Source organism: Salvelinus fontinalis, chromosome 35 (assembly GCF_029448725.1).
Source record: "Salvelinus fontinalis isolate EN_2023a chromosome 35, ASM2944872v1, whole genome shotgun sequence".
NCBI lineage: Eukaryota > Metazoa > Chordata > Actinopteri > Salmoniformes > Salmonidae > Salvelinus > Salvelinus fontinalis.
The window spans coordinates 2,687,082-2,714,775 of NC_074699.1; the positions used below are offsets into that span (position 1 = coordinate 2,687,082).

Below are 27,694 nucleotides of genomic sequence, written 5' to 3' on the forward strand. Positions count from 1 at the left end.
GTCTTTTGGGTGGGACGTTAAACAGGTGTCCTGACTCTCTGTAGTCACTAAAGATCCCATGGCACTTATTGTAAGGTGTTAACCCTGGTGTCCTGGCTAAATTCCCAATCTAGCCCTTATAACATCATGGCCACCTAATCATCCCCAGTTTCCAATGGGTTCATTCATCCCCTGTAACTATTCCCCAGGTCGTTGCTGTAAATGAGAAAGTGTTTTCAGTCAACTTACCTCATTAAATAAATAGTTGTCATACATGTGTTAGAACTGCCTACTAATACTTTGAGACGGCCATCACAGAGATACACCTGATGTTTTTTTTATTGGAGATCTGCACTTTCTACATGCCACTCAAAATACCCCAAAAGCTATAAGAAGAGTCAGAGAATACCGAAGCTACTGCTTCTTTAAAAAAAAAAAAAAAAGAGGCGGGGATGTGTGCAGAGAAAGTGAGGCGGTACCATCATGAATATTAATCAAGTGATTTGTTCCTTAGAGACAGAGCGCAGCTGGATGTCGCTGATTTGATTGAACTAGAGGACACCTCGCATCATAACAACGCATATAAAATCTAAAATAGTATCTTAACAAGCACTACACGCTATTGAGTCGCGGGATGCATAACAACATTATAGTTGTATAAGAGACAGCTCAGAACAGAGTAGCCTAAAAGAGCTGCTGTCATCGGTTTTTAACATTTTAAACTATTTACCTTTTATTGCTTTTTTGAAAATATATTTTATCATAGAGTTTAAGTATAGCAATTGCACTTATGGACACCATTCTGGACAATTTCGCCCCGGATAAACTTTTCCCCAGTGCCAACCTGTTGGACCTTGAGGATTTGAATGAAGGGGATTTTCTCAACAATGTGGTATGTGCAGATGTTCATTTTTCTATTCTACATATTAACAACACTTATCTTTACGCACACAGTGATTGACAAATTGTAATGCAGCATAAATCGTGATTCGCTTTTATTCTCCGGATGTTTGATATATTATTCGGTTGTATTCCTATAGCCTATGCGATTAATGCTTCAGTGTCCAAAGTGTCAGCAGTGTTCCTCTGTCTCGATTGTGATAGACGTGTTAATTACTCTGTAATAACCTGATTTATGCAGGAATTAAGCTGTGAGTCTACACTGCAAATATCCAATGCACGTCAGAGAAAGGTGCTGGGTTCGTCACATGCGTGGCTGCAACGATTACGAAAGATAAACAGCCGGCATGTAAGCTACTGCTGTTTAATTTACCCAGCTGTGCATTTCAGCATATTCTCTTTCGCAATCGTGCCGGATCTAAAGTGGGCGTGTTAGGTGGAGTTGATCCTGCTAATGCATCCGGCTTCGGTGCATTTGTAAAGACTGTTGTGACAGATGTGAAAACTATCACACTTTTATCATGGCCCTCGATAAATGACTCTCATCCAACTGAAGAGAATATTCCTCATGTATTAGTTAAGTTAAATATTCAGCACATTACACACAGGGATCAAGAGTAAATGTCACTGGAAAATAACAAACTGTACCAAGACTAAACAAACCCACCACAAAGAGATGGAGTACATCATTGTTACTAGGTGGTGGAAAATTGGACCAGCCAATGGGCTATTGGAGAAATGGCGAGCAATCTGGAAAGGATCCCATTAGGATGTGTCTGTTCCGTGATGACTCATTCTTCTGAGGAGAGAGTGGTGGTGGTTTGTATCTTTCATCTAATCCGAACACCCAAAGGACATACAGAGGTTTAACTGGAGATGCTTCACACATATGAATGGGAAATCATGTGACATAATGTGACATAATGGCATTCCCACTGAATCTGCACATCAGCTCAACTTGTCATGCACTTGGGACACTTGAGGATGATTGTGTTCTCAATGGGGATTTGATAGACTTATAATAGACTCAGATGTCCCTCCACATTCTCCCAGCTGTGAAGGTGTGTATCAAGCCTGGCCCCTGGCCCTCAAAGGCTTGATTGTGGTTGGGAGCTTTCTAGGGGACAGAGACAGGGAGGAGAGGACCAGTCTGTCTTTAGTGTGAATAAGTTCAGATTCTAGCAACTGACTGCCGTCTCAGTGCTGTGTGAGAGTGAATGAGGGCCTGTGTGTGTGTGCAGGGTGCACCCCTCACCTGTCTGCCACTGCTTCCCCCTGCACAGCCCTCTGTTGAAGCCCCTCTGTGGGCAGAAGCGTTGAGGCTGGCCCTCTTCAGTGAAAGAACCCTTTTACGTCTTTAAAAATGACAACAAAATTACACACTGACAGCCTTGGGGGAAGGGTGGGGAGAGGCAAGTAATAGGCAGTGTTTGTTTTACCGGCTATTATGGGGGTTTAAATATAGGTGGGTCATTTAAGGATTTCAACTGTTTAGGTTTCTGTGTGCTATTTTTTTATTTATAGCTTGGAGTTAGAATTCCATGGCTGCCTTGGGGTTTTCGTATGCTGCCTTTGATGACCCTCTTGCCAAGCACTTAAACACCCTACATTTTAGGTAATTGCATGGGTGGGTAAATCAGATAAGCTGCAGGCTATTGTGTAGCTTTTAAGATCAGAAAGTGTGGCCACATTACCTAGGATACCTATGGTGTGGAGATTTGCATATTCTTATGATACGACTTTCAGAAATGTGTCAGAGGGTGTTCATTCCTTTTGCATGGATTACAGACTGAAATGAGTTTGCAGGTTGTCTTCATATATGGCTGGTCTGGTCAATTCCACTTTACTTGAATGATAAGAGCAATTCCTATCGGATAAAAGGTCAGTAGCATACTGTAGTTGACTACAGAAGTTAAATATTCACTTGAATGGATGCGCAGAATAGAACTGCACCCGCAAGTGTCGTATTGCAAGTGTGTGTCTGTGTGGAAGAGGGGTGATCCCAGCCGGCAGGTGACTGGCCAACACACCTGCATCCCACACAAGCCAGCGGCTAGTTCTGCTCACAGATGATGGAGCGTGACTGGGCATGCCAAAAACTCCAGCAAGTCGGGGCCTTGCAATCGAGACACACTAATGTAGAGTGGGGGTGGAAAGGAGTTTTTGGCAGGGGGAGGGGGTAAAGGGACCAGCTAGCTGCATTCCTTCCCACTAGGTTCCTACAGGGACTCATTGCTCTGAGCTTCCTACTGCTGTTTTTGGAGCCAGTCCAACATGGATGGCTATGACAAAGTTATGTAATATTTTGAAAATTCATGCATGCATGCAAAAGAAGCCAGACAGAAACCAGTCTACCAAAATGGCATGCCATTGGCTCTTATTTCTTCACAATCACTTCTACTTTCTGCTACATGTGTGCTCTGCTGAGGAGCATAAACCCCGGCTACAAACGTCCACTTTCAAGTGGTCAATAAAGTGATTCTACTCTATAGCTTGATTAGGTGTGAGGTGAGGTAGACTTGAAAATGGCTGTCTAGCAATGATCACAACCAACTTGACAGAGCTTGAACAAAATATATAAGAATAACGGGCAAATATTGTACAATCCAGGTTTGCAAAGCTCATAGAGACTTACCCAGAAATACGGACAGTTGTAATCGCTGCCAAAGATGATTATAACATGTATTGACTCAAGGGGTTGAATACTTATCTTATCAAAATATATTAATATTTTATTTTCCATTATTTTTTTTGTGAATTCTTCTTCCACTTTGACATTGCAGAGACATTGCGCAGATCATTGACAAAAAATGACAATTAAATCCATTTAAATCCCACTTTGAAAAAGTCAAGGGGTGTGAATACTTTCTGAAAGGCACTGTACTGTATATACTGATGTGTGTCTGTCATGGAAGGTTCAATTAAGAGAAATGTGACAAACTAAGATGCTAAGATGTCATGAGAAAGATTAAGCATTCGAGGTGCTATTATCAGTCCTTCAACTTTGTCTCTGAGGTGAATATCAAAGGCGTGGTGATACCTTTCAGTCAGGTGCGGAGCACACACCATAGAAATAAACTCTAGCCTGTGGTAGTTGCAGGCTATGATCAATTTAGAAAGCATACCCTGTCAAACCAGTCAGTGTTTTATCTTTGGTGAGGGTGCGTGTCTCTTGTATTGTCCTCACTGAATTGTTAAAAATGCAAGTCATACTTGTTTTTTTTTAAAGGAGATCCCCTTGTCTAAATTCTCTTAGAAGAAGAAAATGTGGATTTTAGAAGATCTTAGAACCAGAAATGATGTGTTCTCTATCAATATACATTTGAAATAGATTGCATGATGGAGCCACAATGGAGCCTCCAGCTATATTATGGGCCTTTCCGAAATAGTATATTGATTTAGAGATCTGAGTAATAGATCTTCCACAAATTTGAACTGGACCAAGTTCTGGTGAGCCTATTGTCTATTTTCAGGGCAGTTGTCATGTACTTTATTTTATTTCTACATAAGTATTTCCTTCACCCATTTCTTTCTCATTACATCCTTGAAGGTATCACTCTGTTTATCATCTTGTAATAAGAGGATAATGCCCATTGTAGTTGAGGTACCCACCCATCCGCCAAGCTTACAAAGAGTCTGTTGCAGGTTATTTTCACAGTGGTTGAAATTTTAGGTCACCTTATGAACGTTAGCCTTGTGGTTTCCGACTAGCCCAAATGGTACTAAATGAAACTGTGAGTTTGAGTATCGAGTGTCCAGAGACAAGTAGGAATGTCTATTTCATCTTATTTTATTTTATATAAAAGGCTGGTGGGCATTTTTCTCAGTCTGTAAATCAGTCCTCTGTTGTAGTCTCTGGCAACCAGCTCTGTAAATGAAACGGCAGAACAGAAGAAACCAGACTTAATCTGGAACACATTGTTAGGATGGAGCGTTCAGGGATAGATTTCGGGGAGAGGCTTGCAGGAGACATAGCAGGGACAGTTCTAGGCAAGTCTTTTTGTCATAATCACCTACACATCTCTATTGGAGCAGTAGGACTGGCTGTACATGTCAGACAAAACCTGTCTGAAAATCCACATTCCATATTAGTAACCAAATGAAGTCAATTAGCTATCTGGCTAATTATCTGTTTATGACTTATGATTGGAAGGATAAGACTAAACAGGGTTGTTATCACATTTGAATGACTGTCATACTGATATGAATTGGATTCAAATATAACAGTTGGATTCCTGTTCCCTGACCCATTTCGACCACAGTTCATTCCTACCTTGCCTCGCTGGCTCTCTGAGACCGAGTCAACATTGTGGACTGGTGTTAACCTTTGCTGGAACAAGGCTGTAGATTCTTTCAAAGCGTCCAATGGTAATTTTGATTATTTAAGAAGATAGTACTTGAAGTTCACACTTTAGTCAATTAAATGCACTAAGGTCATTTATTAGTCACAGGAAGAGCAACAGGCAGTGAGCAATTGTCATTGTATTGAGAAGTGATTTTAAAGTGACTTTAGTTTTGTAGTCCACTTGGTTGGCCACAGATGCCACAGCAAATTAGAACTCCAGACTCTCAGGACCCTGGAGCTTCAGTGAGAAGGTGATCCCCCCCCCCCCCCACACACACAATAATACTATTTTCTGGGCTTCCTCTAATCTGTCACAGACTCTAAATGGATCCAAACAGTCCCTTAAAGGTCAGGAAACCAGTCAGAGTGACACACAGAAGCCTGTCTCCAGTGGTTGTGGTTTTCAAACCCCTCTGCTTGCTAAAGAAAGCATCTGCACTGGAATTAAGAAACCAGGCCTTTCCACTCAGGAAAAGTGGGGGATGGGAGCTCATGGGTCTACTCTATACTTTAGGGTGCTCACCCGCTGCTCAGCCAGAGGGACATTCAGGCCACGGGACTGCTGACTGCTGCCTCAACCTCAACAGTAGATGAATACATGAAATGTTGGACTCAGTGAGGAGCATCAGTCAGTGAGTGTCAAGTCTGGTTGATTTGAGATCTTTGGAAATACCAGTGATTACATGCATAATACAGTATGTCAAGCAGTAGGTAAATTGTGTGGATTACGCATATGTCATTTTGTTGGACATCATTGTAATTCTGATGTAAACGGAAGCGCTACTTCCAAATGTCTTCCTCAAACAGCAGGTGGAAGATGAGAATCAGGGGATGTGGAGTGCCCACTTTAGCATTATGCATATCAATTGTAAATCGTAAAGCATCAGATGCATATCAGGCTCATCTTGTAGCATCTGGTCTAAAATGGAAGCCAGCGGCAATGTGACAAGCGAAGACATGTGACCTGGCCCTTAAAGTTGCAGATGTGAACATTTGGATGCAGCAGTCTCAAGTCCTAATGTTTGCACGCAACTTAAGAGGTTTTCAATGGAGGTCAGATTAGGTCAAGCTGTCAAAACTTTATGGATCACAGCTGATTTGAATGCACATGCTTTTCTCTTGGAATTTCCTCCTCTCTTGTACTAATGTAGCGTGTGGCCTCTCGATGTTATTCCTGTATGTCAAACTTAACAGAGTCCAGATCGTAAGAGTCATATTGGGCTCATCTTTTCTGATGATTTTCAGTTTTTAACTTCACCCTTAAGCACAATTTTCCAAGTAATAATTTGTTCTTAAAAGAACAAACTGTACTAACTGCTGCTTCTATTCTTTATCTTCTCACAGCAACAAGGGCAAATCTCCACAGAGCAGCCACATTTGAACTGCACAACAGTCATTCCTTCAGATCTGAGAGTCTAGCAGCTTTCTTGGCTTGGGTCCCAGGCCCAAACTTTTATTGGCCGATTTATTTTTCCTTTTACAAACACACATTTTCTCCTGCTGCTGAGCTGCTCCACGCGAACCTTGCACTCCAGTTTTCCTTCTGCAAGTGCCTGGCTAATTTGCATGCTTCACTCTGATTGGTTGCAGAGCTGACAGTTATTGTATCACCAGAAGGAATGCGAGAAGCACATTGGTATTACTATGAGCTGCTTGACTTCAGTGCAGCGTTTACCATGTCTACTGCTGAGACATTTATTTATGCTCTCTTTTCACCAAATGTGATACTGTGTGCCAGGGGAGAGTGCAGTACTTGATATGATTATGCCTCGCTAGAAATACTAGCACTACTTCAATGACAAGAGGGTAGGCTTATAGGGCTTATGTCGGTAGAATGTCTAGAATTTTGCAGATAGATATGGCAACATTCCACCCCTTCTGAACAAGCCAAACAAAACACTTTCCTTGTTCCAAATCACAGTTAGAACAATACTCCCAAGAATTCTGTACGTTTATCCCTGTGCCTGTGGTTTCTAAAAATACACTATTTGGTTTCCAAATCCATAACTGCAGTGGGCGCTAACATATTTGGCATCTATTATCATAGTTTGCTTTAAAGGGCAAAGCGTTTAGACGGGCTGCTAGGTATCTGCACAGACAATGCTCCGGAGCCTAATTGCTCAAGCAGGGATGTAGAGTAGGGATGTCACGTTCCTGACCTGTTTTCCTTTGTCTTGTATTTATTTAGTTGGTCAGGGCGTGAGTTGGGTGGGTTTGTCTATGTGTGATTTTCTATGTTGGGATGTTTGTGGTCGGGCGGGTATGATTCTCAATCAGAGTCAGCTGTCAATCGTTGTCCCTGATTGAGAATCATACTTAGGCAGCCTGGGTTTCACGTGTGTTTTGTGGGTGTTTGTTCCTGTGTCAGTGTTTGTGCCACACAGGACTGTTTCGTTTTTGTCACGTTTGTTGGTTGTTTTCTATTTTGAAGTGTTTTGTTGACTTTCATTAAATAATGAACACTAGCCACTCTGCGCTTTGGTCCTCTCCTTCTGTCAGCGAGGACAGCCGTTACAAGGGAGTCGAGTTGCTCTGGAGCATTTTAACCTCTTCGGTTCCCCATAGCGTAGTGGTCTAACTTTCTCTCTCTCAGCGGCAGAGAGTTTTAATGAGAGGGCTTCCAGAAAGAGTACCACCCAGCAGCCCTTCCCCCTCTATGGGGCTTCCTGTCTGTCCAGACCTGTACCAGCTGCCCCAGCTGGAGAGATGGGCCGGCGAGGGCTGAGGGAACATCTGGGGCAGCAGAAAGGGTCTTTTCCCCACCCCAGACAGAGAAGATGTGTTTCCCTCAAGGTGCTTAAGTGTGTTTCTCTTCCCATCCTATTCTGACAGACCTCTGTAATTATTGTCTGCCATCATCACCACTAAAATGATAGAGAAGAGAAGAACTTGAGTGCCAAAACTATAATGAATTCTCATGACCTGTTTGCTGTTCAAAAAACAAGCTTTCTCTGTCTCATTCTGAGCTGAGAATCAAAATATTCCCTCAATCATTTTGCATGCAAGTACCATCCTGATATGACTTGGTGTACTTCAAAGCCTGCTGGCTGGTGCTCTAGCCACAACATACTTAGCAATCTAGAGACATTTTCAGATGAGGGGCAACTCCCAAAGAAACTGTGATCTTTTAGGCTTTCCTGCTTACATTTCTAGTGGGTTCATGTGCAAACAATTGTCAAAGTTAAAAACAGTTTTAAAAAGTCATGTTACTTTTACTGAATCCCAAATATGACCCAAATTCAGTAATTGGGTCTCTTTAAAAGACAATTTAAGTTCCATGAGGGATAAAAAGGCACCTCTGTCTCCCTCTGAAATTCCACATCTTGGTCTATGGGGTGCAGAGGAGAAGGCCATATGTGAAACTTTTGAGGGCTTGCATCAGCAACGGTTGCATCATCATCCCCATCGCAGACTGAACCAGAGTACCGAGAAACTCTAGCACGGGAGCATGCGATGAAGTTGTATTGTGTTGACTTCATTAAATACGTTTCCATTTGTTTCTGTGTTTGTTTGTTTTTAAAACGGCTTGTTCGTTTTCAAAGGAGCTAACTCCCCATACCAAATATCAAATTTGGTCAATTCTGGCAGTGTTCCAACCCGAATGAGGCTACAGCCTGCTGCCTGCAAAAACCAACCATTTACCTGTGTAATATACACATTGTGATTGTGTTTGTTTTTTCCAACCACCATAATGTCCACCTTATTCTTGGCTTGACAGTGAAACATAGAAACACTAAGGTCAGTCGGGATTATCTTGGGCACATCCGCCTCACACGGTGCACGACAGGAACCTCCTGCTGTAGATGAAAGGGCCTGGGTGGGACTGTTTATCCTGTTGCGCACTCAGCCATAGTGGTTAGTGTGCCTGCTGATGGCAACGGTGCAGCATCAGTAAATAAGCCAGATCATCTAGTATTGCCAGTGTGCCTTTCTTTAAGCATACACTGCTCTCGATCCAACATCAGCTCTATTTAATGATGTTTGATATCCGGTTAAGTTTTGTGTACATAGATAATGAAGGAGCAAACTAAGGACAGTGAGCCGTTGATACACTCCCTTGCACTTGATCCAAATCCTTATCATGAGAACTTGGCAAGTAGAGTGACTGTGTCGTACTGATTGGAATTGATTCACCTCCACTAGCAAGATCATCTCATCTGTTAGGCCTAAATACAATCGGCAAAGGTAGATCTTTTGTCTGTATGATGATACAGCCTTCCGTGGGAACACACAGATGGCCAGGGCTTGATCTATGTTGGTTTTCCTGTCACAGAATTCACAATGTTTAGGCGTGTGAGAGGCCCAGCACATGGTGAAAGAGGGATGTCTTTGGTGCTGTGGGCAGCGTACATTGCGTTCTGTTTGACAGCTGTTCAGCTCTCATGCCTGGGTTACAGGTTCACACTTCAGACACTCCCTTCTACAGCAAACAAACTGCCCCACAGGTCGCTGTACTGTGAATAGTTGCACGTGTCTCATACTTGTAAGGCTATGCAACTCACATACAACTTTCAAGGGATGGTAAGGGATGGAGTGATGGTGGCTCTGGAATTCTCTTCTCTGTGATTAATGTCAACCTACCTTCAAAGCCATACCCAGAAGCAAGTGATTATGTGCAATTGGTGTCATTAAAGATGTAGATATGTTCAAATGAAACACAAATCCCCACAAGTGTTCTTATTTGCAGGGTGATTCAACATGTCTCAACATGTCTGTGATAATGATGTCCTTCATTGCAAATCACGAAGCCCTTCAGGCTCTAGATTGACTAATACAGTCGTTGTATTGACTCCACAGTGCTGCTACCATCTTTGTTTTTTAAAATTATTTCTGAGCTGTAAGTAATATTCTTTTTTTAAATCAGGTAATGGGCCTGAAATAATCTACGTTCTTCACATTACGTTTACTTTTGTACAAATTCATTTTATTACAGCTCTGGCTATTATAAACTCCATTGATTGTATTTCCCCTCTGCATATCATCATGGGTGATATACAATCTTGAGAGCTTAGCTGTTACACATCTGGGAAAACGAATGGAGCATGTTGGCCTGTTTTTAATCATAGCTAGTCATGTTGGTTATTGTGAATGACATGCAATTAGTGGTATGTGTTGTTGGGATTCATTAGGCATAGCTGGTTTGAGAGGAGGTGGAGTGTAGAGAAAGTAAATGTGAACTGGTCTGTAATGTGGAATACAGGGGTTATCTAGAACACTACAGCCAGAGTACCAGACTGTGTCCCGAGGGATTTTAATAGAGCTGTTCTGATTCAGCACACCAGCAATGACTCACTGTCTGCTAGCTAAACTAAAGTCGTGGAAAAACTGAAGCATGCACTGGTGGCCTAATGCATAGAACCCAAGGACTCCATGTGTGAAATGGTATGACTCATACTTCCAAGAGCATGTCTACATTTGTATATTTTGGTATGGGATTCGATTACATGATTTTCTGATTAAAGGCGGTCTGATGTGAGGAATGTTTGTTGGTGATTTTGTTTTTGCAGCACTTCTCGGAGCAGATGGAGGACTTCTCCAACGAGCTGTTCAGCAGCTTCTTTGATGACCACCTCCTGGCCGACAGGAACCCACTGCTGGACATGGAGATGGACCCACCCAACCCTGACATCCAGCAAGAACACAGCTACTCCCTGAGTGGAGACTCGGCCCCCCAGAGCCCCTCCATGTCCATCAAAATAGACGAGGAAGCAGGTATGAAAAGCGTTCTTTTTGGTTCTTCTTCTTTGATCTTGTTCATCATAGGTTACCCCCCCCACCCCCACACACACACACACCTTATTATGCTGAAGCTAATTGGCAATTTATTGATGCTAGGGGTACAAGGTCTTTAGTTTAATAGTAGTGTAAGTCCTACGTCACTAGAATAGCTATATCAGATCAGTATCCGCGCTCTCCGCTCCTGCCCTATCTCCCGACACTCCCGTGCCGCGCAGAGAACCCATCCAAGGAGCCGAGCTCACATAGTCCACTCCCAGCCAAGCCCTGCCCACCCTGGAGGAATCAAGGAAGCAAGTCAGGGGATTCCAGGCAGTCAGCCAACACACACACACACACACACACACACACACACACACACACACACACACACACACACACACACCATGTGGCTTCTGCAGCCCTTGCAATGACTCCAAGCTGTAAATGTTTCTCCTTTATTTCCCTTGTGCTCGGGGCCAGGGAAAAAAAGAGCCATAAATAAAAAATAAATAAGGGGATCGACTGGTAGGGGCGGGGGGGCAACTACCTTGGCTCTCAGAAAGGGTTGCGTCACATAGAGTTTTACTTAGGGCTTAGGGTAGACTGAATGCATAACATTGGACTAAACGGTGTGTTAAAAACCACAGTCTCACACATGGAATGTTAAATCACTGCCCCCCCCAAAAAATGATACAGGAATCCCCAGTAAGATTGATGGAACAATGGATGGAATCTAATGAAATGGATTCATATGGGATCATGGCCACACACATTCGTTCCACTGAATGTCAATATGAAAGTGTGCATGTAGATGCACAGCACTACCATAGCAGTCAAGTTCCCAAACTGTCGACAGAGCAGAGGCACCCACAGAGCACTGCTGCCAATGCAGATTTGATTCCCCACCCCCTTTGCCACAAACACTGTTAAAAGCCCATTGTTAAAGAGGTTGACTGTTAAAAGGGTGTGTCTAGCTGCTTTACTGCTCTCCACCTAGGTGTAATGTGTGGAGATCAAACTGCCATCCCCTCTCATAGCCTGGCTAATGAGCTCCCAGGCCCTGCCCCAATCCACTCAGATGCTGAGTGAGGGGAGTCCGACTAACTGTACTGACCTGCCTATAAACTTCAAAGGCAATCCTGATGCTTCCTCAGGGCCACGACACATGGCCTCCTGGGTATGGGCAGGCTGTAGCCATGACATCCTCTGAGATGTGAGCTACTGAATGTAATGTCATGTCTAGATACTCTACATAAAATGACCTGGATGTTCTGTTGGTTTGCATTCATTATTTGTGATGACATGCCAGTTACAGTTAGTGGTGTCCTTGGTCACATTCATTTAGTGCATCCTGTTGCTTCACTGATGGAATCTTCCCATAGAAAAGGGAAGGCCTCATCATAACATTGCAAGCCACGACTTGTTGATGTAGAATCCCAGGGAAAGGTGTTACTACTGTAAAATAAGTATTTTTGTTGTTGTCATTTAATAAGAAATATGTCACTCATCTTACAGTCCATTATTTATTGTGTTTGGCAAAGTAAAAATGTAATCTATTCCTTGTGGACAATTTAGGATGTTGCCAAGGTTGCCAATACAGTAGACTTTGCTGAGTGGATTGAAGATTTTGACGCCACTTTGGTTTCCCCCGTGGGGTAAAGTCTGTGGACATAAAACCCCAGTGGGGGAGGTATTTACACCCTCCCAGTAATCAGTCTCCCACTGCTCCCTTTCCCCTCCTCGCCATGGGATTCTCGCCCACACCACAACCTGTCTTCTGTTAAGGAGCACAACTTGAAAGCCTGCCTACTAACTTTTTTATAAGCCTCTGTAATGTTTTATCGATCCAATCGGGGTGCCAGCAAACAAATGAGGGAAAAACCAGGCTGCTAACGAGGACCCCTGGTTGTGAGTGCTTTTACTTCTGACTTTGAAACTACAGGACGGCCCCTCTTCAGGTGAGGCTTTGTACTCACTGGCCTCTCACTGTTTACCATCTTCACAGAGGTTATTAACGGAGGAGGAAACTAATTTCGGAGGCAGAGAGTCTTCTAAGTTTAAGCTATTGACGTTCACAATCAGCTGCTTCGCGTTAGCCCTGGATCATGAAGAGGATCCATTCTGTAGATGTGCGTCACACCTGCTGCTTTAATGTACACTGATCTGTCACCCAATCTTGCTCACATCTAGTAGTATCCCAAGATGTCCCTTTGAAATACACCGGGGGGCCTCTTGGTTTGCTTCTTGGCCCCTGATGGTCTTCATGTAGAGTACTGTATGTTACAGAATGGCTAGTTATGTAATGATATCCCTTGAGACATACAACAAATTCGTTTACCAAGTCTTTTTTTTCTTCTCCCCAGAGTTTGAAGGAATGTGGTCTTTCAGTCAGGACCTGACGGCCATCCTGGTAAAGCAGGAGCCTGATCAACAGGCAGAACCTTCCTCTACAGTCCCCTCCATGGGGAACTCATGCTTCCAGCCTCTCAACCTTGCCCCACCACCTCACAGGAGCTCATCGGGGGATATAGTAAGAAACTGCAGCCATAGAAACTATCACCTAGAACCTATCCTAATCCGTTACTATGGAAAGCATTTTTCCTGCTTGTCAAAAGCTATGGAAGACTAAGCCTTTTTATAAGCCATAGGGATCTCTCCTGGCTTTCTCCTCTTCGACTAAAACGTGAGCTGTTTGAAGGACAGCTACAAACGTGGAATTTGGAGTTTAGTGTCTTGCTGGAACAGCAGCCTAAAATCTCATTTTTGACACGGAATGTAGTTCAAAATGTGATCGTTAAAAAGGAAAAGAAACTGATGTTGTAAGTGGAGGAAATAAACCATTCACACAGTGCACCCCTACAGGACCAGCACTGTGACTCATGCATCCTTGTCCATGGGAGTAATTCATGGCTTGTGGGGCTGAGGTGGGGCTTAGCAGTCAGATGTGAACCCCAGCACAGCTATTACCAGTTATCACTGGTTACCAGGCCTGTAGCCCAGCACACATTACTACAGTACCGTTTCTTTTCAAAATGGTAATTTTAGTTTGAACATCTTCAAATTCATAGGATATTTTTAGTTCTGTGAATATTTTTAGGATCAGGGCACGGTAATCTGATTTGTTCCAGCTGTAAGAATGATCTATGAAAGTCTCACCCTTGTAGCCCAATGGCATCCAAATGGTGAGTGTCCTGACTACATGGTCCCTAGTTGGATCTCTTCCAAAAACCATTGGTGGAGATTGATTCCCTTTCTTCAGTTACATAAATAGTTTGGAACCGTCTTCAGCTGTGTTTACTGTCACTTGGAATGTCTCTTGTCCTATACAAATACCAGGCTGTTAATACTACTATTGCTCTTACTCCAGGGCTCCAAAGAGTTGAACCTCGACCCCACACCTGCAATCAAAGATGAACCCAGAGAGGTCAACCAGTTCCTCAACATCCCTTCAGGTGAGAATAAATGACAATAAGCAAGATTACATTGACTTTCAAACATCCTTAAAGGGCTTATGTATCCAGCTGTTCTAAGAAAGGTTCGATTTGAAGTGACCGTTCGTAAAACGATTTAGATGCCTCGGTTTCTTTTGAGACCTTTACACGCTCAAAGACCCACCTCGCATTCTAAAGGTTATGTGCAGGTGTCACAGGCGTTTACCTCCAGTCGATTCCGCCATAGTGCCTTCTACGAGTGTGTTATTTATTTTGGGGGTAGAAAAACCTGCCATGAAGCGTGCGTCACGGTGACTCACTACAGTGTATTCCTGATGACACACCACCTGCGACCACTCTTCCAGACAGTGGTCTGCATGTTCTTTCTCCTGCATGGTCCCGCTCTCTGTTGTTCATCTGAATTAGTCCATCTTAGTTAAAGTGATTGTAAATGGCTAGGCTATAGTGGATAGGAATAACAATTACTGCAAGCAAGTGTGACACATAATGAAAAGTGTTCCTTTTTGTGTATAATGTGTTCTTTTCCTAATAGGTATTTCACTATGAAACACTATTAGTGATGCCTCATTTCAGATATGAAGTGTTTCCAATTATAGCCTGCTTGCCTTTCCTTTTCCATTTTTCCCCTACACGTACGAGACGAGACTGCCTCTGTTCATTCATGTAGTATTTTTCAGATCTAATTGCTAATGAAGGTAGACAGAAAAAGCCCACTGAGACGCAAATCCGCAAGTATATTATTAGCGCAGTGGTGCTGGTGATTGAGTGCACTTTTTTTTGGTGTTGATCTAACCAGCGGAGTAAGATTCTGTTCCCATCTCCTTTTCTCTCCCTTCCTTAAGAATGGCCATATTTTTTGTTCTCTACACTAATGCCTTTTTTGATGTGCCCATATACTATCTGGCATTCTCATTTTCAATATTTCTGTCTGGTGCACCAGATTGCCCAATCCTTTTAAAGAGTGTATCAGAGAGACAGGGAAGGACTGCCCTCAGCTACAGCGGGATTCAACTGGAGTCGAAACTAGAACTGACCAGATACACCTGTAGAGATGCAGCTGGACCTGTTCAGCCACCAGCCCGCAGATTAAAGTAGCCCGGTTAAAGAGACACTTTTACTGGTTCGGGGGTTGCAGAGACGGCCTTTATGGTGCAGAGGAATACCTCCATATAAGACTGAATCCCATCTGGTGGACCATAAATCTTATATTCAATAACCACAAGCCAGCAGCAGCACATGTCCAGTCTAGGCCTGCCTCCCTCCGCAGAGCGCAGTCTGAACAATAACGTCTGCGTTGTGTCTGCCTCTGCCTTTGACAAAGCCCATTTTCTCCTATTCTTCACCTCCGTTTCCAGTAACAACAGAATAAAACCTGGGTCCTGTGTACTCTGGACTCACACCAAACTAAATCCATGGGTCATACCAGCATGGGTCTGGCCTGGTGTTTGGGAACTATGTTGGGGTAAATTCTGCCTGGCACAGATATCTTAAGAAAGCACAGTCCTCACTCCATCCCTGTCTGAGCTCAGTTCAGATACTTAGACAGAGGCTACTGCTGACAAGTGGATGGGAGGATGGGATCAAGCAATAAAAATAAGAGCAGGCACTGGCTGCCTTACTTACTGAAATTAAGCTGTCTCTCTGTTTGAACTGGCTCTGTTCTGGAAGTCATTTGCCATTTTAATTATGGATCTCTTGGCAAAACTGACCGTTTTATGAGGTCTGGATTTGCACCGCTCCTTTCCACTGTTTAAGTTAAATGAACTGTTTTCAGCTCGATCCCACACGACAGATGAAGTCAGACTTTTGTCCCCTAATCATACAGTGACTGTATGTCATCATGAGGTGTTGATGGACAAAGGCTTTGAGCATATGGGTCATATTGCAAGTGATGCATTTCATAACCATTTGGTACCCTATTTTTTCTGTTCCCCCCACAGATGATCAGCTGCAGCTCCCCCCTACCCCTCCCAGCAGCCATGGCAGTGACAGTGATGGATCCCAGAGCCCCCGCTCCATACCCCCTTCCAGCCCAGCCCGCCTACAGGCCCGCTCCTCCGCTGCCATATCCTCCTCACCCCTCCTTACCGCCCCACACGTAAGTGCTGAGGCCATCCCACTCGCCCCCCCCCCCCCCACACACACACACACCCTCCAGCAGCGTACCGTTTGGCTTTTGGTGATGGTGCCAATCAGAGCGAAAGTGGAAGATAAATGTCCAATGTGCGTTTGTTTGTACATCAAGTTGTTGGTAAGTAACAAGAACTATGTTTAAGTTAATCCTGAGTCTGTGGGTGTGTGTGAGTGAGAGTGAATGTCAGTGAGTACATTTGAGTCAGTGTATGTGCGTGCATATGCAGTGTTACAGTATCTAAGCCCAAGGCTGACCTGTGGTATGCCTTTCCTGATGACTTTGGGCTGTGCTTTGGATGGTTCCCTATCAGTGAAGGTTCCCCAGCATAGCTCCAAGCCCTTCATGTCAGTAGAGTCAGAGCCACCCACGATGAGCTGGGCTACAGACAAACCCATCTGCTGGACATATTAGGAGTTCAAATCCACATACTCACACTCACACTGACCCTGACCACCCCTGACCACCACCCTAGTCTGTTTATTAGGAGCTGCCCTGGTGTACAGATATAATACACACAGTACCACAGATTCCCTAATTCATAATCAATTCATAAAATGTGTCCTTATTTCTCCACAGAAGCTACAGGGCACTTCAGGGCCACTGATGCTGACAGAGGAGGAGAAACGCACCCTGATCGCTGAAGGTTACCCCGTACCCAACAAGCTGCCCCTCACCAAGACCGAGGAGAAGGCACTGAAGAGGGTGCGCAGGAAAATCAAAAATAAGGTACTCACCCTTACATCCTGGAAAGTGAAATGTTGATTGAGTCAAAAAGAACTGTATGATTTGCTTCCAGAAAATGTGTAAACCTATTTGTAACCGCAAAACTTATTTTTTTTTTTACCTGTAATCTCAAAGTAGTGTTTCCACAGGCAATATTCATATTTTAATATCCTCCATTTTATCATATGAGCTGTTATTGATTTGAGGATCCCTCTCTCGCTCTTCTCTCTCTAGATATCTGCCCAGGAGAGTCGCAGGAAGAAGAAGGAGTACGTGGAGTGCCTGGAGAAAAAGTAAAAGCAGGACACTTTCCCCTTTCCTGTCTGCCAACTTTTTTTCCTCCTCTCTCATTGTCATTCCTGTTCTCCACTTCTTTAATTTCTCCACTCCTTCATTGTTTCATTGTTCCTTAGCTAACGCCAATGGCGTTTGTCCATTAAAGCATGCAGTCACACAGGGCCATCTGAGTCACTCGCAATCACTTAATCCACTCCAGCAAAGGCCTCTGTAGAGCACTGTTCCTTACCAGGAAAATCACTGACTTTCCATCCATGGTCATTGTTTTTTTTTTTTGTTAATATGTAAGACCTAAGTACATTACAGAGGTACAGAGGTTACTATAGGATTACCACTATGCCTCCTAGGACCACAGACTGCGTTGTGTTAGCATCCAATATGCAAGCACTCTATTTCAATAGCCCATGTTGTCTGTGATCATCAAGAATGTGTATTTCAAATTGTCAGACAGCTGGTCAAACAGCCTAATTCTCCAGCACAGCAAGCATTTGTCTCACTCTTCTATTTTGTTCTTTGTGCAGATTGAATGTATGGATGTGACTTTTGTGTCTCACAGGGTGGAGAACTACACGACTGAGAACAGTGACCTGTGGAAGAAGGTGGAGACACTGGAGAGTGCTAACAGGTGAGCCATGACTTTGAGCGACAGTCTTTATGTGTGTGAGTGTGTGCATGTGGGAGCACGCTCTGAGTGATGCTAGACACATCCCTGAACCAGCAGTTTCAATCAAGGCTTGAATAACCTTTTCTATTCATGATACCTGTGTGTGATTTGACTGTGTCGTGGAAAATCATCTCAGAAATATAACGCTTTATCAGAACTTGTGAAATCAAAAACATGCTTTTATTTACAATAGTATGACCATCTCGAATGTCCCACCGAACCCCCCAATACTGATCTTTTCTTCTTTTATTAGAGTAGTATTGTGGCGTGACCTACTGAATTACAAAACCCTGTTAGCTAGACAGAGCGGTTTTTTATTCGCAGGATTTCTTTTGCATTTGAACGCCGCACAATCGGGCAAACGTCCTAAATATTCATCCGTACAGTCCTCCTTTCAGAGCGTTAACCATGAAATATTTATTTAACTACTGATTTATGTTTTGACCGTATAAACTACTTTTGCAGTTGAACGCCGCACAATCGGGCAAACGTTTTTCCTACAACCTAATATTTATAAGCTACTTTTGCAGTTGAACGCCGCACAATCGGGCAAACGTTTTCCTACAACCTAATATTTATAAGCTACTTTTGCAGTTGAACGCCGCACAATCGGGCTAACGTTTTTCCTGCCTTCTAAATATTCATCCGTTCAGTCCCCCGTTCTGGGGCGGTATCCATGAAGTATTTATTTACTAAATATCCACCCAATCAGACCTCTTTAAAAATGTTCCTTTTTTAAAGAGCGGTGGCTTTCTAACTACTTATTCATGCAGTTCTCTGTTATCTTTAGAGCCGTTATTCATAAGTAACCTGTCCAAGCATTCCTTCTACTAATTTTATTGAAGAGGTATCACAGGATTTTCTACCTACATTATCTGTTTTTACCGTATGAGCTGTCCCACATTATAGCCAGCCATCTCAGCCAGATGGCGCAAACAAGCACATCATTTAAGCTACACATTCGAACGGTCTAATCAGAACGAGCGCATGCTCCACTAAACACCTAACACAAGCAAAGTTCACATCGCCTATTCACTCATTCTCTATACATGCGCATGCATTTATATTTAATACAATTCCCCAAATTACACATACATGCAAATTTATTTGAATTCAAAAGTTCTTTCGTTTTTACTGGTTTCTTTTTAGGAAATTTGAAAGAGAGACTTACATGGCGCCCCTCTCGCTGAGACAGGATCTCTGAAGCAATCCATACAAACATTTCAACTATGTAAGAACAAGCTTACCTTTTTATAGTTGTGGCCATAGTGTTTGCAAGATTGTCCAAAGAAACTATCTCCAGCCCTGATCGCCATTCCTCAGTCCCTGTCCCTCCTGGCTAGCTCGCCAAATATGTCGTGGAAAATCATCTCAGAAATATAACGCTTTATCAGAACTTGTGAAATCAAAAACATGCTTTTATTTACAATAGTATGACCATCTCGAATGTCCCACCGAACCCACCCCTCTCAGAAGTCCAGTCCTTTATATTTATACCCACATAGTATTGTCCGTCCCCTATGAAGTCATTCCCCACCATCTGCCTTCAATCAGTTTATAATGGTGGCCGGACCCTCCCTTCACCACTAAATCAATGCACTCTTTGTGCCCCCCCCTCTCTAGGGCATCCAATTGCTTATAGGCGTCTATGTGTCTGGTCAGTTTCACTCAAATGGAATCAGCAGACTATGTGTTTCTTGTTCATTAGTGTCCAGCCATCTCAGGCATATTTCTCTGGTATGTATGCTTTTCTAGTGGAATGAGTAGACTATAAATCTAGTGTGTCAAAACACCCTGGCACCAACATGTCTGGGCAATCTATCAACACAATGGAGAATCTACAAGGGTCAGAGGGTCAGAACGTCCCCCAGTAGATTTCCATTACCACGGTCTCATGATCTATGTCAACATGTGGCTCGTTACTCCAATGTTCAGCTATCTTTTATATTTCTATGTTATCCATGTGTATAATTGTACTCCTACAACTGCTACTCAGCAGTGACTATGACAGCCTTCATTAGGCGGGGGACACTTTCACAGTGTTGACCATTGTGCAAATGCAAGTTATTGGGCTCAATAAAATACATCACAGACTACACAGACTCTAAAGGCATCACAGACTGTGCCAGCCTCTAATTTACAATAGGCATTTAAAGTTGCTTGGATCAAAGTAACAGCGTGACAATATACCTCTCCCTAATTACAGCACAGAGGGAAACATATCAAAAAGTGCACACTCGAATCTGCCTCATAATAATTTGAGGCCCGAGAAGGAAACCACAGGCCTCCTACAAAGACAGATCCCTCTGACTCAGCTCCTAGCAGGCAGTCCAAATGGAACACACAGGAGCCAGCTAGCAACAACGTGTGGGGCGCATGGGCCAACAGCATATGCCTTGCCTTTGGGTGGTAAAGAGGGGACAAAATGGGCTTATCTGTCGATGCAAGATGGTAGACCAACAAGCAATCTTTTGTCCCTAATGTAGTCCAGTTCTTTTTTGTTGTTGTCTCGCACACAGTTAGCTGGATGCTAAGTGCTTGCTGTACTTTAAATTATAACGTCTGGAAAGGTTTGGTTCATGAGGAGGGTCCAAGGTAGCTCTTGAGAAGTTGAAGGAGTCACAGAGTCACTCATGCAGATGTTTCCCAGTCAAGGTCTACTAGAGTTAAAAGAAAAATGTTTTACACAGTCTATTTTAATCCATTGGGAGCAATAAGGTTTATAGATAACAACTGTACAAGCACTGACCAACCATGATTCAATTCAAACGTGATGACACAATGGACATTCCTCATATGGGACGTTAATGTTCCGTTTCCAGAGTTTCCATGAGAATTATCCTGTTAGGATTTGACCAATAAAAAAAAAAAAAATCACCTTCATATCCAAACAGACCATTGCACGAAGCTCTTCTTTTATCAGAATATACTGTATTTTCAATCTCTAGTATTAGCAGCATGCTATTTGGGATATCCCAAAGGACCAATATCAAGTTAGTATAGCTGTTTGCATGTGTTTAACTTTATTCCAGTGTTATATTCACTTATTGTGGTTATGGCAAATAGTTTCATGGTGTTTGGTTTATGTGAAAGCTAACACTGGAAATCTCTTTTCTTCCATTAGTGGAAAACATGCTCCCTCTCGTGGTGAAAATATGAAAGCTCACCTTTAATTTTAATTTTAATTTAGTTTAATTTCTTATTGCAGCCTGACACAACACTTATGCCTGTCTACAATGCAGTGGTTAATGTCTAAAGAGAGAGAGAGAGAGCGAGAGCGAGAGAGAGAGAGAGAGAACTGTATGAATGAGGTAGAGTCCAAGTGGGCGTTGTTTGTGGTTTTCAATAGCTTTCTATTTGGGCAAAGCTTGTATTTTGTGGGGAGAGGGAGGGACTGTGGGAGCATGGTTCACACACTAGAATTACAGACGTCTTATATAATTTCCAGCTCTGTTTCCTCAATGTGTTATCCTCAAATGATCTTTTTTTTCTCAGAGGTGAACTTCAATGTCCTGGATGCTCAGAAGAGCCAGACAATTATGATTCAGTGTTAGTTGACTGCGTTCTCGCTCTACAGTCACAAATATAGTCAGATGGAGAGGGATTATTTTGGGGGACTTAACAGTACATTTCTGGGAAATGTCACTGTCAGTCATCTGTGCGTGTGTACTATATGCGAGGCTTGCCTTGTGTTATCCAACAGCTGGAGCTCAACTGGATGATTGTAATGACTGACAGTCATTAAAGAGTCTGCTCTTCTGGAAAACGTTTTACGTTCACATGAGGATCAGTATTGTAGATTCCGTAAGTGAATACAGTTGTATTATTAGTCAATCTGAAACATGTATTCTCTACCTTCTTTCTCCAGAACTCTACTCCAGCAGCTCCAGAAACTCCAGGCCCTGGTCACAGGAAAAGTGCCCCAATCCTGCAAGATGGCCTCCACGCAAACAGGAACATGCCTTATGGTACTTTGCAAACTATTTATTCTCATACACACATGCACCACCATTATCACTCTCTTAAACAATGCAAAATCCCATACACATTTTCTGTGCTCTTCGCTGACCTAAGATACTGTGCGTTTAATGTTCCGTGGACCTGATAGTCATGCCTGTCAAAAAATTTAAATTACTGCTTTGTTTGTGAAAAGACTCACTACAATGGACAGGGACACTGGCTTATGGCCTGCCCCACTCTTCTATAACTCACTGAGGCAATGAACTCATGAACCCCATGAACTCAAACTGGCAAAAGCCTTCTCAGCTGGAGAACAGAACCTCACTAGCACACTGTGCTCATGTCGCTCATGTTGACCGTGTGCTTTTGTTGATGGTTTCTGGTTCCCTCCCGCCAGGTGGTGGCGCTGTGCTTTTTCCTGGTGCTGGGCTCCGTTGTGCCTTGTCTGCCTGAGCTCTCCTCCCTGTCCCATACTGTGAAGTCCTCCTCGCCCCTCCCCTCGGCTGACGTCTACACAGCCAGCCAGGGTATGTCCCCTACCCCTCACTTGTCACCTAGAACAAGGTTTCAGGACGCTCCGTCCTGGGGCCACCCGTGGGTCCATGTTTAGTTTTTTGCCCTAGCACTACACAGCTGATTATAATAATCAAAGCTTGATGATTAGTTGGTTATTTGAAACAGCTGTGCAGTGCTAGGGGGAAGAAAAACAAACCCTCACCCATGGGGTGTCCCAGGACCAAACACTGACCTAGATTTGTCTACCATCTACAGCATAAGAAACACAAAGTCTTTAGTTGGTTGTCCCCTACATATCCCATATTTTCAGGGCATATGTTGCTAGCCCACCAGCATTTCCGGACAAAATGTGAAAAGGAACATTGAGTAGTTGAATAACACATCAATGTGGCATTACATCTTATCTTGTAGTATTTCAAAAGCAACAGACTCAGGTGAGGATGTTAGCTGAAATCACAATATCCTTCTGGTATAATATTCAGCTTGTTGACCACAAAATGGAAATCATACATGGACCTACTGGCTACTCAGAATTGGTTGGTGAGGGCTGGGTTGCCTTAGAAACCTGAAGTCAGCATGGCACAGGAAGCTGTTATGAGTTGTTCTCCCTGGAGAACTCACATGACCGTCACACACCTGCTGAATAAAGATGGTTGTCCTGCTCAAAACCATTCCATTCTTCAAAAGAAACCTACTTTTTACTGTTAGTTTACATTTTCTTACAATAAAATAATGGTTCTATGTTCCTTTGTAGTGTTTGGAGGATCCAGGCAATGATTAACATCCTCTATTTGTCACTGTTTGTGTCTGTTTAGTCCGCTCCCGCAGCCTACTCTTCTACGACGAGAACTCCTCGTTGGAGGACGGTCACGGGGGCTTCCTGAAGATGGAGGGGGACGGCTCGGAGGGGGCGCCCCTTGACTACAACGAGGACCGGTCGGCACATGACAGACACGGAGGCGAACACGAGAACACCAAGTACCTCAGCAAGGCTCGCTCCGACCCGGTGGACTACAACAGGACCAGCGCCCAGTTCCTCCAAGAAGAGCCGCAGTACCACAAAATGTAAGCTGAGGCCAGACAAGTAGGGCTCTAGACTCTGTCTCCATCTGTGTTAACGAGAGGATTCTCACAAATTACTCTTCAGAACCAGGGACTATTTTATCAGTGCTCCTTGTAATTACTTAAACATCAACAAGAACAATTTATTTGAATGAGATTGTTAGGTTACCAGAGTTTGCCCAGTGGTGTATGTTGTGATACTAACGGACTCTTTCTCCCCTCCACAGAGAGCCAAACCCCGAAGGAGGAGCGGAGTACTTTTAACCTTTAGGGGCGGAGCTGCCAAAAACACGCAGCTCTCCAGACTCCTTACCCATGTGGATGTGTAGTGACACTACGGCGCCCCCTAGTGTGCCATCCCCAACCCACCTCTCCCTGCACTCCCTGACCTCCTGCAGCAGCTCCCTGGCCTTCCTGTTCCGTCTCATTCCCTGAAGTCCCAACCGATAGAGAGGATGAAGAGGGTATGTGAAGAAGATCGAAATGATGGGCAACTGCAATCAAAGCTCCACAGCAACTTTTCATCTTTGACTGCTGTGCTTGACTGGAGGCAGAAGCAGGGAGTGAGAGGGGCTTTTTGAAACCTCTGTGTGCAATGTGTGTCTGCCTGCACTTTCAAGTGGGTGAGTGTGGTTGCAGTGCTTCTGTGCAGATGAAGTGCTCCTCAGATTCCACCACACTGTTGCTTTTTCAAGGACTGCTAAAAATATTTAGAACACAGGGGGTACTTTAGGTGAAGGGTGTATCGGATCTATAGCAAATTGGATGGGATGGTGAGGGGGATAGGGATGGGGGGGGCTGTATTTTTAATTCCAGTTGTCCTGTTATAGAAATTCCCTCTCCTAATTCACAATTGGTAATGCAATTATTTTAATACATACATTTCAAAGATCGTCCTCCATTACCTTTCGTTTAAAATGCGCTCTAGTGCCTAGAATTATACATCTTTCAATGGCATTTATTTTACATTTGACCACATTTTGTCCCATAACGTTTAAGCTTGTATATGCATTGCACTTTTTTGTCTTCAGGTCGACCTTGCAAGCTAATGGGCATAAGTGCCTTCAAACTCTTTCAGTGTTTGTATTCTCACACCATCCACATGGGGTTGTTCATTTGATTATTTTACTCTTTATGCAATCTAAATCATATGTAATATATACGTATTATTGGCATCAAAAAAAGAGCATATTTATTTTATGCAAAAAAATATTGTGAACTTTTCTTTTTATGAATATCAATTATGATGTCATGTTTACATGATCTTGTTGTCTTAACTGTTACACAGTTTGTCTGTTTTTGTATTTATTTCTGTATCAAGAAAGTTTTGTATATATTGAAAAAAACGTGAACAGGGACAATCAGTGTAAATACATACCAAGGGTGTACAATACTCCCTCACTGGAGCAAAGCCTTCTCTAGTCCAAGAGACTCTGAAAAACTGCTCATCTTTACAAAAATCTTAGTCAAAGGAATACATTTCCTCCACATTTAAAAAAAATAATAATCATATCATAATTATGCTAAAGGTCATTCAAGTCCATTCATTGTGAATGTGAAAATATAGTATATTTTAAATTGATTATCAAACTTCAGAATCCTCTAGGGGGGGGGGGGGGGGGGAAACTCGCATCACAATTTACAGTAGTTCCCAAAAAACAGTTCACTCTAAAGACCACTATTATGTTGATAATGCTTCTAAAAAAACATTAGTCACTCCAGCAGCAAAATAATACAAAAAGCTTTTCATGCAGAGTTATTGTTGTGAAAAACCTTGTTACATTGAATAGAAGATATTCTGGTGTTCCCTCCTCTTCCTGCTGTGTTGTTTGAGGGCGAGAAAGGGAGGGAGAGATTGTGTAAGGAGTGCGTGGGGAGCCCCCGCCGACGCTCAGTGAGATTGCATAATGATAGGTAGGAGGGTGTGAGTAGACAGCCCAGGCTCTGTGGAGGAGGCATGGAGGATCTGGGTCAGCCAGTGGCCTTGGAGTCTTAGCTTAACGTCCAGTCTGTTTCTTTTCATAGATTCCACTTGCTTATTCACAACTGTGGCTTGTCTGTGAATAATCAGGGGAGGCCAGACTCACAATCCTGCCATATGAGTAATATGTATTTTACTCTAACATGTCATTAGATTTGCATTATTCATTTTCTGTCAAATGGTTTGTAAAATCACAACCTACCCTATTAATCAGGTTCAGATTCATACGATTTATAAATTGGTTTTGATTCACAGCTGTCACCTGTCACATATCTTAGTGCACATTGCCTGACCAATGTAGAATTGGTTAAACTGAGTACACTGATAATGTGTGTATATTGGAAATGTAGATTGCTTCCTGTCAAGATAGTGTTTGTCTATGTTTGTCTTTTCGTTTTATTAGTAGATGTGTAGTTAAGGTTCAACCAGATGCTCCGGAAGCTGACCAGCCCTCACCCACTTACCTTCTAATAAACACACCTTTTACTGATCAAATGGTTGCTTAGTTGTCCCAACCCACCCCAGCCCCCTCTACCCTACCTGCTCCGCCATTTTTAGGTTGTCTCAAAGCTGTACCTGGTAAAAATTACTGCTACTCTATATTCTATCATCTGTCCAATGTGCTGATCTTGAACAGGCTCTCTGATGACTGTGTCAACACTAAACCCCTTGTGATCATGCATAACACAGTACATCAAGTCAGACTGAGTTATCTGGTTGAACCAGGGTCAATATTTTGTAATTCGTCCTCCAAATGTGTGTTAAAACACCTGCTTCAAAACCTGTGTGAGGGATTTTACAAGGCTATTATAATTCAAAGTGAAATGATGCAAATCTTACCAAACATTCCATGTGTTTGTTGGCGTTCATAATGTGTGCCCTTTTGTACATAAGACAAAGTGAATACTTTTGCTGTAAATAGGGGGTGTATTTTTGTATTTGAAATGTATTTTGGTATTCACCTGGCGCCTTTGGGAAGGAACTGGCCAGTTGCTGACCTTTCACACTGTGGCTGTACAAGTAAAATGCATGTATTTCTGGGCAAGCCACAGGAGCCTCTCTGTATTGCCTTTCTGTATCAGTCTCTCTAAAAGTAGATTTAGTAAGTAGAGTTAGTATCAAGCAAAATATAAAAAATTGCATCAGCATAACACCGTCTCCTTTGTCTCTGTGCCCTGATCTTCTTGAGAAATGCATTCATTGCAATCACGTTTTTGTGCCTAGTGGTTGTTCAATCATTGGAAAGTGCAGGGAAGCTTGATTCTCAGTATCGCCACAAGAGGTCGTACATTGTTAGTCCATCCATTTTGGCTAACCTGATTCTAACCCCATCATCCCTCAAAAAATAGACCACTGTGTGCCTTCCTAACTGAATCATAAAACACTAACACACAAGTGGCTGGTTCCACTGTATTATATCAGAACCAGTTGTTCATAGCCTGCCCGGACATAACCCACATTTGGATTGAATTTCTGTCCTGTTCTTCTACACCAGGGGTGCCAAAGGGGGTCAAATCCAGTCCAATGCAGGGTGGTTTGAGTAAAAAAAAAAATATATATATATATATTTATATATACAGTGTATTGGATTTTTTGGGGGGGGGTGACTAACTCAATATACTTTAAAATGACTAAAACCAAATCGAAACTGTGTACAAATGATCATGTACCTATATTCATACAGTTGGATAGAAGACTAGATGTGTCAGTCCCTGAACCCTCCCACCAAAACATACTGAACAATGCATTGAATAGCATAGGTGTTTGTTAGGTATCAATATAGACTCCCTGGAAACATAATCACAGCTCTAAAACATATGAGAGCTTGGAACAAGCCACTAAATCCAGAGGTGGTGAGCCAGTTCAATCACAAGGATTCACTGCCAATCCAGTGGCAGAATGTCACGTAAATGTGATAGAAATCTTAATGTTTATGTCATTTTTTTGTCATTTCATCTGAGTA

At 42.9% G+C, this 27,694-nt stretch overlaps 1 protein-coding gene across 1 annotated transcript; it reads left to right on the top strand.

The window, feature by feature from the left end:
* The first annotated feature begins 506 nt into the window (after positions 1–506).
* On the top strand, positions 507–25,360 carry LOC129834228 (cyclic AMP-responsive element-binding protein 3-like protein 1). Its single transcript, XM_055898988.1, has 12 exons — positions 507–871; positions 10,732–10,936; positions 13,306–13,472; positions 14,310–14,394; positions 16,335–16,492; positions 17,105–17,254; positions 17,486–17,544; positions 18,105–18,173; positions 22,081–22,180; positions 22,570–22,699; positions 23,504–23,753; positions 23,978–25,360. The coding sequence occupies exons 1-12, from the start codon at positions 770–772 to the stop codon at positions 24,012–24,014; spliced, it is 1,512 nt and encodes a 503-aa protein (XP_055754963.1). The 5' UTR covers positions 507–769; the 3' UTR covers positions 24,015–25,360.
* Positions 25,361–27,694: the final 2,334 nt, after the last annotated feature.